At 36.3% G+C, this 21,382-nt stretch overlaps 1 protein-coding gene across 4 annotated transcripts in view; it reads left to right on the forward strand.

Moving 5' to 3' along the window:
- The window catches only part of MGAT4A (alpha-1,3-mannosyl-glycoprotein 4-beta-N-acetylglucosaminyltransferase A), a 121,239-nt gene that overhangs the window by 68,253 nt on the left and 31,604 nt on the right, over positions 1-21,382 (forward strand). For 3 of the 4 annotated variants that reach the window (XM_055242076.2, XM_055242075.2, XM_063617660.1), the window contains 4 exons: positions 1,002-1,135; positions 12,949-12,995; positions 14,752-14,865; positions 15,710-15,785. In XM_055242076.2, coding sequence (XP_055098051.1) covers positions 1,002-1,135; positions 12,949-12,995; positions 14,752-14,865; positions 15,710-15,785 — 371 coding nt within the window. Of the gene's footprint in view, positions 1-821; positions 841-1,001; positions 1,136-12,948; positions 12,996-14,751; positions 14,866-15,709; positions 15,786-21,382 lie in introns of those variants that run through there. The other variant, XM_055242077.2, reaches the window with a different exon arrangement.

The raw sequence follows: 21,382 nt of genomic DNA on the forward strand, positions 1-21,382 counted from the left end.
TCATCCAGGCTGGAGTGCAGGGGCACAATCTTGGCTCACTGCAGCCTCTGCCTCCCAGGCAATTCTTGTGCCTCCGCCTCCCAAGTAGTTGGGATTATAGGTACGTGCCACCATGCCCAGATAATTTTTGTATTTTTAGGAGAGACTAGGTTTCGCCATGCTGGCCAGGCTGGTCTGAAACTCCTAAGCTCAAGCAGTCTACCACCTGTGCCTCCCGAAGTGCTGGGATTACAGGCATGAGCCACTGTGCCCAGTCACAAAGTTTTCATATGCCCTTACCCAGTGTCCCTACGTGACCATAGTATAGCGATCAAAAACCAGGAAGTTAACGTTGATGCTACACTCTTAACTAACCTTAGCTCTTATTCGGATTTTGTCATGTGTTGCATAGTTGTTATTTTTCTCTTCCAGGATCCAAATCAAGATCCCATAGTTCACTTAATTGTCATGGTTCCTTAGTCTTTTCCAATTGGGGACAGTTCATTACTCTGTGTTTCATGACCTTGACCCTGTAAAGAGTACTGTTATTTTGTGGAGCATTGCCCCAGTTTGGACTTCTCTGATGTTTCTTTACGGTTAAGTTGAGGTTATGCATTCTTGGCAAGAACAACCACAGAACTGATGTTGTGCTCTTCTCGGCATGTCATATGCTTGAAGTTGATAGATAAGACATTAATTTTTAAGATATGTTTAGTGTTTTTAAGTTTTAGTTGTATAATACAGTTTGCTGTTAATACTTTGCAGCCATTCATTTTTAGTGTGAAGTATAATGTCTTTTATTTTTATCAGTTCTTTTTTTCTTATGGTTAAGCCATGTGAAAATGAATTACAGTATTACAGGTATGCCCTTGTATTCTTTATTTTTCTTCCTGAAACTTAATATATTTTGATCCATCAGTTATTCCTATCAATTTGAGAGGGTATAATACTTTTGAAATAGAAGTGTTTTTCTGTATTGTCCTTGTGCTATTTTTTAATATAATTACTATTTTTTTTTTCAGTTTCAATAGTCATGGGCATTCCCACAGTGAAGAGAGAAGTTAAATCTTACCTCATAGAAACTCTTCATTCCCTTATTGATAACCTGTATCCTGAAGAGAAGTTGGACTGTGTTATAGTAGTCTTCATAGGAGAGGTAATTATTTAATTGTTGTTATGTTTTTACCAAATATAGCCTATAAGAGTTAAAACTAATTGAATATTTTAATATGCTTTTAAAAGCACTTTTTAAAAAATGTGGTGAGTAAAGCTTAGGTAATATATTCTATCTGATAGTTTAATGTCAATCGAACTCACTTCTCTCCTGCAATTACAAACCAAGAATAGTAATATTTGTTGTCAATAGGATGATATACACATAGATCTTTAAGAACGTGTGCCCATTTCTAGCTCTAAGACTTAAATTTGGAGATTTGCATTGATGATCTTTGGGAGTCCTGAAACCTGAAAAAGATTTAGCCTCAGCTGGGGTTTTATCATTCTTTTATTCTCTCCATCCCTTCTCTGTACTCCTAAGAAATCATGTGAATGAGAAATACCACACTTCTTGTATTTTAGTCTCCTCAAAAGGTTTAGAGAAAGAGTAAATCTTGAGCAAGTTCTTTTTAAATCATGAAGAATAAGACCCTAGAGTAAATATTTTCTTAATTATTGTATAGAATTTCAGAATGGGAAAGGATTTAGTACATAGTCTAGTTCTGGCCCACTAATTCCTAACTTTTTAGAGTTCCCTATGTCTTTTTAAACGAAAATGGTCTTGATGGTTTCCTTATTAGAGAAGTAAACAAATGCATACTGTTCAAAACAATTACATAAATGTATAATGAAAAATTACCTGTTACTCCTCTACGTAAATATAACTATTTCAAAATATATGTTGAGGGTTTTTTCCCTGTGGCTTGTACAGCTATATATGAATGGGATCATTCTGTACATATTTTAATGTAATGGACATTTTTCCATGCTAACAAGAATAACTATCACAACATCATTCTTTATGGCTATAAAATATTTCATTATATGGTTTTAGCACAATTTATTTAATGTCTGATTGATAGACATTTAGGCTGTTTCCTAACTGATACAGGTTGTCTCTTGTTCAAAAACATCTGAATTCTTTGTAATTGTTGCAAAACAGAACAGGAAATCATATGTATGCAGAGGTGATGGCTAAATGAAGTGGTTAGAAAGAGACAAAAGGAGTTTTTGAGGTGGGTTTCAGGCAGAATATTGCCCAAACCAAAACAACCAAATGATGTTGGTGGTAACCATGAAGAGGACTTTATAGTGAATGAATATATTTGTATATATTTTGTGACAGGGTCTCACTCTGTCACCCAGGCTGGAGTGCAGTGGTGCAGTTTTGGCTTACTGCAACCTCGACCTCCCAGGCTCAAGCAATCCTCCTGTGTCAGCCTCCCAAGTAGCTGGGACTACAGGTGTGCACCACCATGCCCAGCTTATTTTTTGTATTTTGTGTGTGTGTGTGTGTGTGTGTGTGTGTTGAGATGGGGTTTCACTATGTTGCCCAGGCTATCTCCTGAGCTCAAGTGATCTTCCTACTCCAGCCTCCCAAAGTTCTGGGATTACAGATGTGCACCACCACCCACAGCCTAGGATGTTTTTTGTATTATCCTGTTTATTCACATTGTTTCAGCAGTTTGCCCAGCAGCATTCCAAATACCTTACCGAAAAACTATAGGATTTGAATTTAGATTCTATAAGGAAATAACAGATTCATCAAGTTGGGAGAGCACCAACTGTTCAACTTTGAAAAATGGAGTTTCTAGAATTTCCAGGTTCATGGAGTGTTTAGTATACAGTATGAAAACAATGTTGGTTTTGTTTTTTTAATTCAGTGTTCTTATTTTACCATAGTACACATTCTAGTTTGTGCTTCACAGGAAGAGTACCCAAGGCCTTTACTATGCCTTCTTTAAATTCTTTGATGTAAGTTGGTTTAACAGGGCTAATTAGCTGGCCCAGGGTCAGAAATTTGCACAGTAGAGGCCGGGTGCAGTGGCTCACACCTGTAATCCTAGCACTTTGGGAGGCTGAGGCGGACAGATCACGAGGTCAAGAGATTGAGACCATCTGGGCCAACTTAGTGAAACCCTGTCTGTCCTGAAAATACAAAACTTAACTGGGCATGGTGGCACGTGCCTGTAGTCCCAGCTACTCGGGAGGCTGAGGCAGGAGAATCGCTTGAACCCAGGAGGCAGAGGTTGCAGTGAGCTGAGATCGTGCCACTGCACTCCAGCCTGGGTGACAGAGTGAAACTCTGTCTCAAAAAAATAAAAAATTAAAAAGGAATTTGCACAGCAGGAATACAGAAGTTGAATAACCAGAGAGTATTTATTAAATTGCTATGGCATTTTTTGTTTTTGTTTTTATTTTTTGTTGTACATTTCATTTATACTAAGAAATATTATTTCTTCTGTGTTTTGATTTTTTGATAGACAGTACATCACATGGTTTTTAAAATCTCCATGTGTATTGTATACACTGAACAGTGTTCCTTCCAGTGATGTGCTTTAGACACTTAGTTTACTGTGATGACTATTGATAGCTGTACCCATTCAGAGACGTGTAATGGCCCTAATTCTGTACAGATGGTATAAGGTTAATGTTTCATATTAGAGCATAAACAGCTATTTAGATTTCTTTCTGATTTTGATAACATATTTTCCAGGAAAATTATCCATTTTATCCAAGTTTTAAACTTTGCTTTAGGCAGAGGTGAGAAATGCAGGCTCCTGTTCTTTTTACGGTTCTTCCCCCTCCCCCCACCCGATTGCTTTGTGCACACGTGCGTATCTGTGACTGGCTAGTTAACGGATCTGTTTTCATTTATGATATTCTAAAAACCTTCTTGGGTTTATTTATTATTTCCTTTTTTGTTTGTTTTCTGATCCATTGATGTCTGCTTTTAACATTATTAATTTTTTCTTCCATTTTAGTTCCATTTTTTACTTTTCAAACATGTTCACTCAAATGCTAACTTGATTTATTTTCGTTATTTATTTTTTAGATATAAGAATTAATATGCATTTTGCTGCCTGGTGGCAACTGCTTTAATTGGGAGCTTTTTGTTTTTTTATTTTCAATTAATGGTGAAATGTTCGGTCATAATTTTTCAGCTGGTGTGTGTGTTTGTGTGTGTGCATGTTTATACATGTTTATATACACATACATACATATAGTTTTTGTTCTGCTGAATTTCCCCCTTTTGTCTTATTATTTTGGATAGTTGCTGTGCTGGTTCGTCTTTAAGGATCATCACTGGAGATGAAGTTTTCCCTAGGCTGCTGGTTTACAGGAGGATGAGGGGACACAGTAGTGTTCCAGATGACTCTGCCTTTCCTTCTGCCATGCAGTTGGGCCGCTTCCTGCAAATACTGCTAGCCTGTGCAGCTCGTCATGTTACCTCTGGTTATTAGGATTAAACTGGATCCCTTTGGAGTTTAAGAATTTGGGCTATTAATACCTTAAAATAAAGTTTGCGGTTTTTGCATCAGGTTCTCATTGCTAATTGTATATGATTTCCAGGAGGGAAAGTGGGAAGTACTGTCAGTGCTGTGTTCCCACCTAAACTCTGTATAAGTAGCTGAGTCTGTTCTAGTTAGACAGCTTAGTGTGCCTTCAGCCAAGGTTTACTTACGTGAATGTTTTTGAACTCTTTTTCTATCCCAAAGCACCTGAAGAGTACAACAGCCATAGAAACAGTACAAACTCTTTCAGTTGCCTGTTAATCATATTTTTTAAAAAAGGCAAAAGTGTACATTTCATTCTAAGTATTCTTTTACTTAATGAACAAGTGTCCATTGAAGTGCCAAAATGAGGAAGGTACTGGAAGGGATTAAAACTCTTTAAAGGCCAGACATGGTGGCTCCTGCCTGTAATCCCAATGACGTGGGAGGCTGAGGCAGGAGGATCACTTGAGGCCAGGAGTTATAGACCAGCCTGGGCAACAGAGCAAGACTCTATCTCTAAAAAAATTTTTTTTAATTATCCAGGCATTGTGGTACAAACCTGTAGTCCCAGCTACTCAGGAGGTTGAGGTAGGAGGATCACTTCAGTTCAGGAGTTCAAGGCTTCAGTGAGCTGTGATCAAGCTACTGCATCCAGCTTGAGTGACAGAGACCTTATCCCCCCCCAAAAAATCTATAAAAATCCATTAGATAATAAATGTTGGCCCAAAATCGAAGTCTAGCAGTACACTAGAATATTAATATTTTATGCCATTAGCGTTATTTTTCTGCTTTTTGAAAAAAAATATTAGTTATATAGGTACATGGCTAAAGTGTCCAATAGTTCTACAAAGTTGGTTAAAATAGTCTCCTGTTTTCATCCCCCCACCCATTCCCCAGCCCCTATTTTCTTTGCTTTCCCTTCCCCGTTTACTCCTCTTCTGGGACCTTTTAGATTTCTTAGCTCTAGCTAGCTAGCTGGCAAGTAAAGTAAAAAAAACTCCCTGTGAGTTTCTCTATCATTTTTCTGTGTTCTATTTTATTAGTTTTCACTCTAACCTTATTAGCTTTATTCTGCTGCTTTCAGTTTGGATTACTCTTTTTTTCCTAGATTTTTAAGGTGATTGGGTAGATTATTGGTTGGAAGGCTTTCTTCTTTTCTAATATAGTCAGTTTAAAGCTATAACTTTCCCTCTAAGCACCACTTTAGCTGCATTCCATAAATTTTGGTATGTCGTGTTTTCATTTTCATTCAGATCAAAATACTTTCTGATCCTCTTGTAATCTCTCCTTTGACCCATGAGTTATTTAGAAAAGTGCTTAAAAATTTTTACCCATTTGAGGATTTCCAAAATTTTCTTCTTTTGTTGATTTATAATTTAACTACTTCATAGTCAGAGAATACATACTTTGCAGGATTTCAGTCCTTTACAATTTAGCAATACTTGTTTATGACCTAGTGTATGGTCTGTCCTGGACAGTGTTTCATATGTTCTTAAAAACAATGGGTTCTGTTGTTATCCAGTAAAGTGCCCCGCCTCCCTTCCCTCCCTTCCCTCCCTTTCCCTTTCCATTTCCCTTTTCCTTCCTTTCCTTTCCTTTGACAATCATCTATCTAATCTATCATTCGTCTGTCTAATCTATCTGTCCATCTAATCTATTTATTTTTTTAGAGATGGAATCTTGCTCTGTCACCCAGGCTAGAGTACAGTGTTGTGATCATAGCTCACTGTAACCTTGAGCTCCTGGGTTCAAGCAATTCTCCCACCTTGACCTCCCAAAGCACTGAAATTACAGGCATGAGCCACCATTCCTGGCCATGGCTAATGTTTTTTTGTTTTTGTTTTTTTAAATTTTTGTCTCACTATATGGCAGTGGCTGGTCTTGAACTACTGGGCTCAAGCAATCTTCCTGCCTTAGCCTCCTGAGTATCTAGAAGTGTCTTACTATAGATGCATATTAGATCAAGTTGGTTGATAGTGTTGTTGAGGTCTTCTATATACTTGCTAATTATCTGTCTAGTTTTTTAATCTGTCTAGCTTCTGTTCTTTATTTTAAATGCTAGATTATTGGTGTATCAGTAGTATTTTGGCCTGTAATTTTTCAGCAGCTAGATTTAAAAATGTTTATGCACTGGTTGTAAATCATACAAACTGGCTGGGCATGGTGGCTCATGCCTATAATCCCAGTACTTTGGGAGGCTTAAGTGGAAGGATTGCTTAAGCCCAGGAGCTTGGGATCAGTCTGGGCAACATAGCAAGACCCCATCTGCACAAAAAATAAAAATGTAGCCAGGCATGGTGGTACACACCTGTGGTCCCAACTATTTGAGAGGCTGAGGTGGGAGGATCACTTGAGCCCAGGAATTCCAGGCTGCAGTGAACTATGATCACTCACGGCACTGCACTGAACCTGGGCAACAGAGCAAGACTATGTTTCTTAAAAAAAAAAAAAAAAAAATCATACAAACTACTATAAGAAAGAAATTGTATGTGTGTGTGTATGAATAATATTCCATAAAGTTTGCTTGTAAGTCAATAAATATTTACAAGCAAATAATTTGCTTGTAATTCAATAAATATTTTTACAAGCCTCTGCCCACTGAAACTTATTGAGAAGGACAAGAAAGAAAACCCCAAAATATGTAATATGTTAGGTGGATGTTAGGTGATAATGAGTGCTGTAGAGGTTAAATCAGTAAATAAGAAAAGAGGCTTTGGGTTGCCCAGGGAGGGTGGGCAGGACATTTGGGCAAAAGCCTGAGGGATGTAAGAGTTGGACAATCCAGGCAGAGGAACTGTATGTGCAAAGGCCCTGTGGTAAGAGCATTGCTTGGCAAATTTGCCAAGCAGCAAGGAGAGGCCTGTATGGCTTGAATAGAGAAGGTGGGAGACTCAGTAGCAGGAGGCAGTCAGAGAAGGGTGAAGTGGGCGGGATCACATAGAATGCTACAGGCCATTGCTAGAACTTGGCTTTTACTCTAAGTCACCAGGGCTGGCAAACTTTTTTTAAAGGACCAATAATAAATATTTTAGGCTTTGGGAGTCATACAGTCTCTGTTGGAACTGTTCAGCTCTGCCATTTTAGCCTGAAAACAGTCATAAACAATACGTGAACGAATGGGGTTGTGTTTCAATAACGTTTTACTTGAGGATAACAGACAGTGGATCTGTTTTGCCAAACCTGACCCCAATTTAGATGGAAAGTCATTTGAGAGTTTTTAATAGAGAAGACACTTAACTAACCCTTTTTTGAAAAAAGTATTTTAAAAGACTTTTTGTTCTGAAATAATTTTAGATTTACAGAAAGTTGCAAAAATTATAGAGGGTATCTCATTCACTCAGCTTGCTCTGATGTTAACAACTTATGTAGCCATATTATAGTTATCAAAACCAGGAAATTAATACTGATATAATACTCAGCCAAACTATAGACTTTATTTGAGTTTCCTGTTTTTCCACCTGGGTTCGCCTTTCTGTTCCAGCATGCACTACGGAACACCATGTTGCAGTTAGCGGTTCTCATGCTTTAGCTTCCTCCTGTCCATGTTTGTGTCTTTCATGAACTTGGCACTTTTGATGAGCACTGGCACTGGTCAGTTATTTTGTAAAATGTCTCAGTTTGGATTTATCTGATATTTTCTCATGATTATATTTTGGCTATGCATTTTTGGCAAGAATAATATGACTTGCCTTTTTAAAAAGGATCCTGCTGTCTGCTTTGGTAAGGGCAAAAGAAAGGAGACTACTTAGAAAGCTGTTGCCATAATCGAGGTGAGGCTTGGACTGGGAGACTGTTCATGGGGGTGATCAGGGATGGGTAAATTATGAACATGTTTTTAACTAAATGGGTTCTAATAAAAAATGAGAACCATTGCTATAGCATCAACATACTATTAAGGACAAAGCTCCAATTAATGAACTTAAAATAGCCCTTTAAATGTTTTCTGTTTAGTTTTAGTTTTGTGCATTTGAATAGAAATATGTATCAAATTTAGGCTTAAATGTCAAATCTTCAGAGAGATTTTCTCTGAATGTAATGTTTAAGTAGGTCATCTCTGTTTTTCCATTATTGCATTCTATTTTTATAACACAATATTCAGTTATATATGTGCATGCATATGTGTACATATTTTTGTTTGTTTGCTTATGAACTGCTTCTCTCGCCAGTTTTAAGTTCTACAAGCAGAGATCTTCTTTATTTACCAACCTATATTCAGAGCTTGATAATATGGATACAGTGGATCCATGTATGTATCCAGTATGGATGCAGTGTATATATCCATCCGTTTCTTTTCTCCACATTCTTCCTAATACTTGTTATCTTTTGTCTTTTTGACAGTTAGCCATCCTGACAGATGTGATGATATCTGATTGTGGTTTTAATTTGCATTTCCCTAATGATTAGCAGTGTTGAACATTTTTCATATATTTGTTGGCCATTTGTATGTCATCTTTTGGGAAATGTCTGTTCAGGTCCCTTGCCTATTTTTTCAGTGTTTTTTCTTACTCTTGAGCTGTTTGAGTTCCTTATATATTTTGGATATTAACTGTTTATCAGATGTGCAGCATGCAAATATTTTCTCCTAACCCATAGGTTGTCAGGCATGCTGTTAATTATTTCCTTTGCTATGTAGAAGAGTTTTAGTTAGATGTGATCCTATTTGTCTATTTTTGTTCTTGTTGCCTGAGCTTTTGGGGTCATATCCAAAACACCATTGCCCAGGCCAATGTCGTGTAGTTTTTCTCTTATGTTTTCTTCTGCCATTTTAGAGTCTTCTTTTGTTTTCAATCCATTTTGAGTTGATTTGTATATTTGGTGTGAGGCGAAGGTCCACTTTCATTCATCTGTATGTGGATATCCAGTTTTCTCAGCACCATTTACTAAAGAAACTTTTTTCATTGAGTGTTCTTGGCACCTTTGCTGAAAATCAATTGACCATACATACATGAGTTCATTTCTAGGCTCTGTATTCTGTTCCACTGGCCAGTGTGTCTGCTTTTTAAAAATCAATACCATACTGTTTACATTATTACAGCTTCATAGTATAGTTTGAAATAATAAAGTGTGTTGCCTCCAGCTTTATTGTTTTTCCTCATGATTACTTTGGCTATTTGGTGTGTGTGTGTGTGTGTGTGTGTGTGTGTGTGGTTATATATGAATTTTAGGATTTTTTCCCATTTCTGAGAAAAATGTCATTAAATTTTTTGATACGGATTACATTGAATCTGTAGATCACTTTGGGTAATAAGGACATTTAAATGATATTCATTCTTCCAATCCGTGAACAAAGATATCTATTTATTTGTAAATGTGTTCTTCAAATTATTTCATCAACATTTTATAATTTTTGGTGTCTAGTTCTTTCACTTCCTTGGTTAAATTTTTTCATAAGTATTTTTTTGGTAGCTATTGTAAATGGGATCGTTCTCTTGATTTCTTTTTCAGATAGTTCATTGTTAGTATATAGAAATGCTACTGATGTTTGTATATTGATTTTGTATCCACAACTTTACTGTATTTATTACTTCTAACAGTTTTTTAGTGGAATCATTAGGGTTTTCTGTATGATAAGATCATGTCATCAGCAAACAGTGACAATTTCACTTCTTCCTTTTCTATTTAGATACCTTTTATTTCTTTCTCTTGGCTAATTACTGTGTCAGGGACTTCTAGTATTATGTTGAATAGAAGTTGTGAGAGTGTGCTTCCCTGTCTTTTTCCAGATATTCAAGGAAAAGCTTTAATTTTTCACCACACAGTGTAACATTAACTGTTGGTCTCTCATATATATGGCTTTCTTGTGTTGAGGTGCATTCCTTCTGTACCTGAGTTGGTGAGAACTTTTTCATCATGAAAGCATGTTGAATTTTGTCCAGTGCATTTTCTGCACCTAATGAGATGATTGTATGGTTTCTGTCCTTTATTTTGTAATGTGAGTTATTACATTCATTGATTTGCGTATGTTGGACCATTCTTGGATCCTAGGGATAAGTCCCACTTGATCATGGTGAATGATCCTTTTAATATGTAGTTGAATGCTAGTATTTCGTTGAGGATTTTTGCATGTATGTTCATTACAAATATTGGCCTGTAATTTTCTTTTCTTGTAATGGCCTTGTATGGCTTTGGTGTCGGAGCAGCATTGGCCTCATTAAGAAGAGTTTGGAAGCACTCCCTCCTCTTCCACATTTTTGAAATAGTTTTGAGAAGGACTGGTATTTGTTTTTCTTCTCTCCTAGAACTGCTTTTGTTAAATTTGTAATTTGTGTAAAGTGACACAAATTACAGTTGTTTAAGTGAATCTTTTACTAGGTACGTGAACTAGAAGGCAACATAGGATTTTGTGTAGTAGTACACGTGGATTACTTTGTTTTATAAATTTGATTACACATTACATAACAAATCTGTGTTCACGTAAGCTTATTCTTCTTGGTTCCCGTTTTGGACAGCCAGGGACCTGGAACTGGTCTTATTCACCTTTGTATTCCTGTTTCCTTAGGTGGACAAATCACTGTCTGTCATTAAATGCTTATCAAATTGAATTTCAGGTTGTTAAACACAGTAAAGTTCATAAAAACCATACTTGTTCATATTCTCCAAAATTGTAGATTGATGAGTGGTTAAATACTCATTGGTCAAATTTGTGAATGATAACTTATTTAAAAAGAAATCACTGATGTTTGGGCTTCTATAGAGGAAGTACAGAGAGTTTTGAGCTATATTCCAATTGTGTCTCCATAGTTTGTTAAGACTTTGAAGGATTTGATCTCATGAAACTATCTTATACGAGTTGTTAGACTTAACAACAAAAATTAGAATTACTTCCAATTACAGAAATTAAAATAATTTTTGGTGTTATCGCTGTATTTAAAATTGATAGGTAGGTGTATTAGTCCATTTTCATGCTGCTGATAAAGACAAACCCAAGACTGGGTAATTTATAAAGAAAAATGGACTCACAGTTCCACATGGCTGGGAGGGCCTCACAATCATGGCAGAAGGCGAAAGGCATGTCTTACATGGCAACAGACAAGAGAGAAAATGAGAATCAAGTGAAAGGGGAAACCCTTTGTAAAACCATCAGATCTTGTAAGCCTTATTCACTATCACAAGAACAGTATGGGGGAAACCGCCCCCATGATTCAGTTATCTCCACAGGGTCCCTTCCTGAGCACATGGGAATGATGGGAGCTACAATTCAAGATGGGACTTGGGTGGGGACACAGCCAAACCATATCAGTAGGGCTCTGGCTGGCTCAAAAATGTGGCCATGGCCCTGCAACCCACCCTGCCATGTCCCTGGCCTGGTTGTCCCTTGGGCTTCCTGGGGTCCTTGAAGGGGCAAGGATCTGGAGTTAGGAGGAGGATGATGTCTGGACACACACACTGGAGAAATAATGCTCATAATTATTTACATTTGCCCATCACCTGTGCTCCACCCTGTTAATCAGTCCTTACAGCTATCCTAGAAATTGGTTTCACTTTGGCCCAATTCCACGGTCTTTGACATAGCATCAGAGACAGACTCAGTTTACCTCTTAGAGGAAAAAAGCTAATGGTGTTTATCTCTGTTAGACCCCTGGGAGCCAGAGCCCTGGAACAAGTCAATTCTTACTGTTGAACGTCACCTCTTCCAGGCAGCCTCTTCTGATGCTTCTACCCTCCAGGCTGGGTTAGGTCTGAACTTGGTTGAAAATGTCTGTTTAAAACATGCCTGACATGCTTAGACTTGTTCACTGCAGTGGTTCCAGCCTGGCCTAGAGTAGGCATTCAGTAAATTTTTGTGAAATGTGAATATGTGATTCACTAAATCAATAACGAAAATAAAGTAAAATTAATAAGAAGTATTAGAATTTTGACTTGTTCATAATTTAAAAATACGCAGATCTGATAAATGTTTATTTCTAACTGATTGAAGTGCTCTTGATTCAGTTCTCAGTGTCAGTGTAATAATATTAATATGGTGTAATAGCAGTTTTTTATTACATAGTTTTATCATTTAATCTCATAATCTCTAAGGTATTTCCTTTTTTTCATAGAATAGGAAATTGAAACTCAGAGAAATGACTTACTTTAGAGTATACAGTTCAGTAGCTACAGAGGCAAACCTTGAACCTAGGTTTTATGATTCCAAGTAGAAAAATCTTTCTTCATATCGTGCAGCATCTGTCACTAATGCTATTCACTATAGTTTGGATGTTTTGATAGAAGTAGAAGTCGTTTTTGTGTTCAGTTTTCCTAGTGAATGCAACACAGACAATTAAAAATAATAACTTCAATATCTGCTTATTAGCAAGTGCTCAATGACATTCAGTAGTACAATAGAACAATACAGAAATGCAAATTTAATAAATTGTCTAAAAATTTAATGTATGGTTTTAATGAATGTTTTTATCATTCATTTCATTTTGAGTTCAATATTAATAGTTATAAAAATATAAAAACTTGAATATAGATACATTTTTTTCTTTCCCAGACAGATATTGATTATGTACATGGTGTTGTAGCCAACCTGGAGAAAGAGTAAGTTCTTCTTAATTATAAACATAAAAATATTTTGGTTACTGTTATCTCTTGGGTTTCTTGCTAAAAGAAAATGCCTTCCTTGATAGTTCATTTCTCTGTGGAGTTCATTGTTTATTAGATCACCTCTGATTGGTATTTTATATCGTCATAAAGTAGGTGCATATATATCCAGTTATGTGATGGGATAAACTGGTGTATTTCATTATAGAAAAGACTTGAATGTCCTATGTATGTAACACTATTAAATAACAGTCTTTAATCTTGAAGACAGTGAATACAGAGAGAGTCATATGAGATTAAATCTTTCACACTGTATTTACCAGGCAAAATCTTTCTGCTCTCAGGGTAGATATTTAACATAGTAATTTCAGACCTCAATTTTAAACTATGTCTTAATATGTTCTATTCTGCAAAGACTGAGTAGCAGTTTACTATGAGCAAGGCACATGGTAGGTAACAGAAGGAAAGCTTAGTAAGTTTCAGATATTATTTTTTATAATATTGCCTTAATAGTTTCAATAGTGTAATAAAATTAGTCTTGCTATGAATTTCTTCATTAAATTGTATCTGTTTTTTGTCCCTAAAAGACATAGCGTCTACTTAAAAAGAAAAGACAAAAAAGAAGCAATAATCATTTGCTAACCCTACATTTAAAATAATGTGGCTCCTTGTCTATCAAAATGTTAAAACTGAATATTTAAAAACATTATAGTTCAGGATTAAATTGTTATTTATGTGATTTTTCTGAAGTGCTGAGTTTCTTGGAAGTCCTTATAGAAACACAATTTGGCATAGACTTCTTAAGTAAAGGAACAGGGCAATAATGATTGGTCCCCTTTCCCACTGACCTCAGGGACAAGTCTGTGGGCTTATGCAAGGATTCTGTTTACATCTTCCTCAGTGTGTAGAAAACCAAGTTCAGACAAAAAGTACAGTTAAACACTAAGAACATTGGTGCAAAGGCAGGCAGTTGCACTAGCATTTTGTGGAGATTTGCAAAAATGAATCAAAGGAAAATACAAATGCAAAAGAAATTACAATTCAGTCAGTACAGACTAATTAAAAAACTTTAGAAAGGGTTCTTAACCTCAGCCCAATGGACATTTTGGGCCAGATAATTTTTTGTTGTGGGGGCTGCCGTATGCATTGTAGAATGTGGGGCAGGATCCCTAATGTCTACCCACTAGGCGTCAGTAGTACTGATCACAGTTGTAGCAACCAGAACGTCTTCAGACATTGCTAAATGTCCTCCAGAGGGACAGAATCACTCCCAGTTGAGAAACGCTGGTTGAGAATGACATGTGGTCTGTAACCCACAAGCGAAGCTTCTTAAAGATGTAAGAGCTTTGGTTTTTGCAAAAATATATGTATTTAAAGACACATATATACTTATTTGTTTTTCTTCAATTTTCTATTTTCTGTGAGACCTTGATTTTTTTTTTTTTAATTCAGATACATTTTAGGAACCTTAATGCCTGCAGTTGGCTTAGGATTTCTATGCTACTTTAATAAGAGCAGTATTTTATACTTTTTAAAGCATTACTTTAAAAAAAACTTTTGCTATTGGAAAAAACTATATTTTCTGTAAATGAAATCAGTGATGAGCTGCTCCTTTTAACAGTTTGCGGCCATAACATTATACCTTGCTACAAATGATTACTGATGTGTTTTATGTTAAACACAGTGTATTGAGCTTTAAGATAAATAAAATCCCACAGAACTTAAGTAACTCAGCTAACCTTTCTCATAATAGATTTTCTAAAGAAATCAGTTCTGGCTTGGTGGAAGTCATATCACCCCCTGAAAGCTATTATCCTGACTTGACAAACCTAAAGGAGACATTTGGAGACTCCAAAGAAAGAGTAAGGTGAGCATGTGCTGTTTAAAATCCTCCACACTTGTGAGTGTAAATATTTAATACATGTAGTTTTTATTTATCGAAGCTGAAAACATTTTAGAGTTGAATTTGGTAACATCTTCTAGGTAAGTCTCATTAAGTCCAGGACAGCTTGGAAATAATGTAGAGTTTTCTTAGAATATGTAAAAACTTAATATCAGCTTTTATTTTACTGTGTTTTCTTAAACTAGCTTTTAGAGCCACTTCTCTTATTTAACTTTCATCAGAGTGTTTCTGTAGGCTACTAGGAATTCACTGACAGGGTTTAATACTGTAAATTTAAATACGAATTTTTTAAAGCATTCAATACATATTTACGAACTTTGATCTGCTTGCAAACAGTCCTACGCACCAGAGCAGGGACCCTAAAAGTGTAATTTTGGAAGCACTCGTTTGATGAAACATTAAGATATTACTGAAAAAAGGGTCTGTGTTCAAGGAAGTTTGGAAAAATATGTATTAAGACTTTTTTTTCCAATAAATGTCTTTACTGCTGGATATTTTCGTGCTTCTTATGAATTACTATGTTTCTAGAAGGGGAACATGTTTACATACTTACTTCATATTAGACTCATTTTTTTCCTCAGGACAGCTTGGGGATTAGTGTTCTTGGGAATACATTTTGATAAAGTCTTCATTAGAGGAAAGTGAATTTTCTTTGACTCTTTGTCCTAAGTGAGAGAGTGTGTGTGTGTGTGTGTGTGTGTACATATACATAGATGACGTGTTATATAGACACTTGAGGTTTATACATTTAATCTTATTTTACTAAATTTGAGTCTGAGTCCTAACTTTTTGAAAATGTTTATTTCAGATGGAGAACAAAGCAAAACCTAGATTACTGTTTTCTAATGATGTATGCTCAAGAAAAGGGCATATATTACATTCAGGTAATTGTGGTTTTTCCTTTAATGTTTTTCACACTTGTAAAGAAAAAGTGTTATCAAGGGTATGTTTTCATTAAAACAGGAAGTTTTGAAAGTGCAAACCCTCTGACATCTGACAAATCCTAACTCTCTCAGAGCAGAGGGGTCTCCATGGTAACTGAGCGTGTGGGCTCTGATGTTTCTCCACTGAGTGGGGAAGCCAGCCCTCCACCTAGCGGGGGACCTGCAACTCACTTATCTTTTTCCTCTTATTCTCCCATCCCCCCATCTTCTCTCCCCTCTTCCCTCTCTCCACTGTCAAGAAGAACTAAGATGTCATTATCTGGCAGATTTTAAAGAGGAATTTTCTTACAATTTTTCTTTGGTGATCTTACAATGAAATAATTTTTTTTGTAGGCCACAATACTGTTACCACTATTTTGAAGATAATAAAATTGACATTTAATTCTAACAGTCCAATTTTTTTTTTAGCAGCACAACAGTCCAATTTTTACCAAGAACACAATATGTCATGGGATTACAGACATGAGCTGCTGTGCCTGACGTGTAGCATGTTTTAAAATTAGGAAGCATGAGGCCTCCAACCGTGTTCTCTTTTTTAAGACTGTTTTGGCTGTTTAGGGTCACTTGAGACTCCATGTAAATTTTAGGAGGATTTTTTTCTATTTCTGTAAAAAATGCCTTGGCGATTTTGGTAGGGATTGTATTGAATCTATAGATCACTTTAGGTAGTGTGGACATTTTAATATTATTAAGTCTTCCAATACATGAGCACAGGATGTCTTTCCATTTATTTGTATCTTCTTTGATTTCTTTTAGAAATGTTTTGTAGAAAAATTTCGCACCTCCACATTTAGGTTTATTCCTAAGTATTTTATCTTTTTTGATACTATAGTAAATGGGATTGTTTTCTTGATTTTTTTTTTTTTGGATTGGTCATTGTAGTATATAAAAATACAACTGTTTTTGTGTGTTGATTTTGGATCCTGAAACTTTGCTGAAATCATTTATTAGTTGTAGTTTTTGGTGGATTCTTTAGGTTTTTCTACATAAAAGATCATTTCATCTGCAAATAGTGATAATTTTACTTCTTCTTTTCCAGTTTGGTACCTTTTACCTTTTTTTGCTTAATCGCTCTAGTTAGGATTTCCAGCACTATGTTGACTAGTAGTGGTGAAAGTGGGATTCCTTGCCCTGCTTCTAATCTTAGAGGGAAAGCTTTCATTTGTTTGCTGCCAAGTGTGATATTACCGATGGGCTTTTCATATATTACCTTTATTTTGTTAAATAAGTTTTTTTCTGTTTCTAGTTTGTCACATTTTTTTTAATCAAGAAAGTGTCTTGAATTTTGTCAAATGCTTTTCCATACCAATTGAGATGATCATGGGTGTTTTTCTTCCATTTTGTTAATGTAGAATATGTTACACTGATTGATTTTTGTGTGTTGAACGATCCCTGTATTGCAGGTATAAATCCCACTTGGTTATGGTATATATAATTTTTATAATGTGCAGTTTAATTCCATTTGCTAGTGTTCTGTTGAGGATTTTTGCATCAGGGATATTGGTCTGTAGTTTTCTTGTGTCTTTGTCTGGCTTTGGTGTCAGAGAAATGCAGGCCTCCTAGAATGTGTTTGAAAAGTGTTCCCTCTGTTTCAGTTCTTTGGAAGATAGCTGTATGAGGAGGACTGATGTTAATTCTTCTTTAAGTGTTCAGCAGAATTCTCCAATGGAGTTCTGTGGTCCTGGGCTTTTCTTTGCTGAGAGGTTTTTTATTACTGCTTTAATCCCCTGAGTTCTTATAAGTGTGTTCAAAGTTTTTATTTCTCCATGATTCATCCATGGAAAGTTGTATGTTTTTAGAGGTTTATCCATTTCTTGTAGATTATCCAATTTGTTGGCACATAATTGTTCCTAGTAGTCTCTTGTAATTCTTCTATTTCTGTGATATCAGTTGTTATGTTCCCTCTTTCATTTCTACTTTTAGTTATTTGAATTTTCTTTCTTTTTTTCTTAGCTAATCTAGCTAAGGGTTTATTAATTTTATTGATCTTTTCAAAAACCAACTCTAAGTTTCTTTGGGTTTTTTTCTGCTTTTTTTTCTATTTATTTTTTTCTATTTATTTATCTGATCTAATCTTTATTTTTTTTCTCCCTTCCGCTAATTTTGGGTTTAGTTTGTTTCTTTTTTTCAATTTCCTTGAGGTATGAAGTTAGGTTGCTGATTTTGAGATCTTTCTTCTTTTTTTTATGTAAATGTTTATTGGTATAAACTTCCCTCTTTGTATGGCTTTTGCTGTATATCATACATTTTGGTATTTTTTCTTGTTTTCATTTGTTTCTGGATTTTTTTCTAAATCCCTTGTGATTTCTTCTTTGACCCGTTGGTTGTTTAGGGGCGAGTTGTTTAATTTCCACACATTTGTGTATTTTCTGGGTTTACTTTTCTGCTATTGACTTCTAGTTTCATTTTGTTGTAGTCAGAGAAGATACATTGCATAGTTTTAGTCTTCTTAAATTTGTTGGCAGGCGGCACCGGCTCACACCTGTAATCCCAACACTTTGGGAGGCTGAGGTGGGCAGGTCACTTGAGTCCAGGAGTTCAAGAGTTCAAGACCAGTCTGGGCAACATGACGAAATCCTGTCTCTACTAAAAATACAAAAAATTCACTGGGCATGGTGATGCATACCTGTAGTCCCACCTACTCAGAAGTCTGAGGTGGGAGTATCAGTTGAGCCCAGGAGATCGAAGCTACGGTGAGACTTGTGCCACTGCTCTCCAGCCTGGGTGACAGAGTGAAAACCTGTCTTAAAAAAAAAAATTGTTGGCTGGGCATGGTGGCTCACGCCTGTAATCCCATCACTTTGGGAGGCTGAGGTGAGCGGACCACAAGGTCAGGAGATCGAGATCATCCTGGCTAACTTGGTGAAACTCCGTCTCTACTAAAAATACAAAAAATTAGCTGGGCGTGGTGGCGGGCGCCTGTACTCCCAGCTACTGGAGAGGCTGAGGCAGGAGAATGGCGTGAACCCGGGAGGTGGAGCTTGCAGTGAGCCGAGATGCGCCACTGCACTCCAGCCTGGGCGACAGAGCGAGACTCCGTCTCAAAAAAAAAAAAAAAATTGTTGAGACATTATGGGGCCTAACATGTGGTCTGTCTTGGAGAATGTTCCATATGCTCTTGAGAAGAATGTGTATTCTGCTGTTGTTGGGATCAGTGTTCTTTATGTCTGTTGGGTCCATTTGATTATAGTGTTGTTTAAGTCTGGTGTTTCCTTACTGATCTTCTGTCTGATCTATCCATAACTGAAAGTAGAATATTGAAACCCCCTACTATTATTGTGTTGGTATTTGTTTCTTCTTTCAATTCTGTCAGTGTTGACTTCGTGTATCTGAGACCTCTATTATTAGGTGCATTTTTATTTAGAATTGTTATGTCTTTTCAGAGATTTGACTGACCCTTTTATTGTTGTATAATGTCCTTCTTTGTCTCTTTTGACAGTTTTTGTCTTAAAGTCTTATTTTGTCTAAGTATGGCCACCCTTGTTTTCTTTCGGTTGTGGATTGCATGAATTATCTTTTTTCATTCTTTCACTTTTAACCTATGTGTGTCTTTTGATGTAAAGTAAGTTTCTTGTAGATAGTATACTAATGGATCTCATTAAAAATTTCCGTTTGGCCTAACTGTGTCTTTTAATTGGGATGTTTGACTTAAAGTTATAACAATCTTTTTAAAGCTGATTATTTCAATGACAAATAAAATCTCTACTCTTTTACATCTCTGTCTCCCCTGCACTCTATTTTACCAATGACACCAGTGACCTCTTTTTATATTGCATATACATTAACTTAGATTTATAATTATTGTTTGTGCTTTTGGTCTTTAAGAAGTGATTTTAATGTGATTAAAAGATTTGAAAGGGGCACCAGATTTTAAAGTGATTCATGCATCTGCATTACCTTACTACGTCTATATTTATCTGTATATTTACCTTTACCAGGGAGGTTTATATTTTTATATGGTGCTTTATTACTGCTTATTGACCTTTCACTTCAACTTGAAAATGTTCCTTCAGCAGTAGGGCAGGTCTAGTGGTGATGAACTCACTCAGCTTTTGTTTATCTGGGAAAGTCTTAATTTCTTTCTTTCTTTCTTTCTTTCTTTTTTTTTTTTTTTTTTTTTTTTTTTTTTTTTTTGAGGTGGAGTCTTGCTCTGTTCCCCAGGCTGGAGTGCAGTGGCACGATCCCAGCTCACTGCAACCCCCACCTTGCTGCGCTCAGCCTGAACATTCTTTTTTTGTTTGTTTGTTTTTGTTTTTGTTTTTTGAGACGGAGTCTTCCTTTGTCGCCCAGGCTGAAGTGCAGTGGCGCGATCTCGGCTCACTGCAAGCTCCACCTTCCAGGTTCACGCCATTCTGCCTCAGCCTCCTGAGTAGCTGGGGTTACAGGCGCCCACCGCCACACCCGGCTAGTTTTTATATTTTTAGTAGAGACAGGGTTTCACTGTGTTGTTCAGGCCAGTCTCGAGCTCCTGACCTCAGGTGATCCACCTGCCTCAGCCTCCCAAAGTGCTGGGATTACAGGTGTGAGCCACTGCACCCGGCCTTCTTTACTTTTGAATTACAATTTTGTCAGATATAATATTCTTGGCTGGCTGGTTTTTGTTTAGTATGTTTTAGCACTTTGAACATATCATTCCACTCTCTTCTAGCCTGTAAAGTTTCTGCTGGGAAATCTACTGATAATCTAATAGATGTTATCTTGTATTTGTTGGGTCACTTTCCTCTTATGGCTTTCAAGATTCTTTCTTTGTGACTTTTGACAACTTCATTATGATACTTCTTGGTGTAGATCGATTTATTGTAGTTGGGGTTCTTTGAACTTTTTGAATTTGTATGTCCATTTCTATCCTCATATTTGGGAAGTTCAAATAGGCTCTCTTCTCCTTGTACAACTCTCATAATGTGTATGTTGTTTCACTTTGTGCTGTCCATAGGTCCCTTAGGGTATCATTATTTGTCTTTTATTCTTTTTTCTTTTTGCTCCTGTGCCTCAGTAATTTCAAAAGTCCTATCTTTAAGTTCACTGATTCTTTCTTCTGCCTGCTCAGGTCTGCTGTTTAGTCCTTCTAGTGAAATTTTCAATTCAGGTTTTGTATTCTTCAGTTTCAGAATTTCTGTTTGGCTCTTTATAGTTTCTATCTCTGTTGATATTCTCATTTTGTTCATGCATCATATTCCGGATTTCATTTAGTTGTCTATCTCTGCTCTCTTTTAATTTACTGAGCAATCTTATAAGAGTTATTTTGAATTACTGGGCAATTCATATGTCTTCATTTCTTTGGGGTTGGTTTCTGGAGTTTTAACTTGTTCCTTTGGATATACCATATTTTTGTTTATTTGTGTATCTTGTTTTTTGTTGTTGGGATCTTGGCATTTGAAAAATCAGCCACCTCTCCCAGTCTTTCCAGTTTGGTTTTGTAGTGGAAGGATTTTCTTCAGTCAGCCTAGTTAAAGACTCTGGAGCCCTTTGAGCCTTTTCTGGGGCCATGTCCCCTCTGCTTGTGGGTGTAATCTCCTAATTGAAGTTGACTGGTTTCT

The sequence above is a fragment of the Symphalangus syndactylus genome, chromosome 14 (genome assembly GCF_028878055.3).
Source record: "Symphalangus syndactylus isolate Jambi chromosome 14, NHGRI_mSymSyn1-v2.1_pri, whole genome shotgun sequence".
In the NCBI taxonomy this organism is placed as follows: Eukaryota; Metazoa; Chordata; class Mammalia; order Primates; family Hylobatidae; genus Symphalangus; species Symphalangus syndactylus.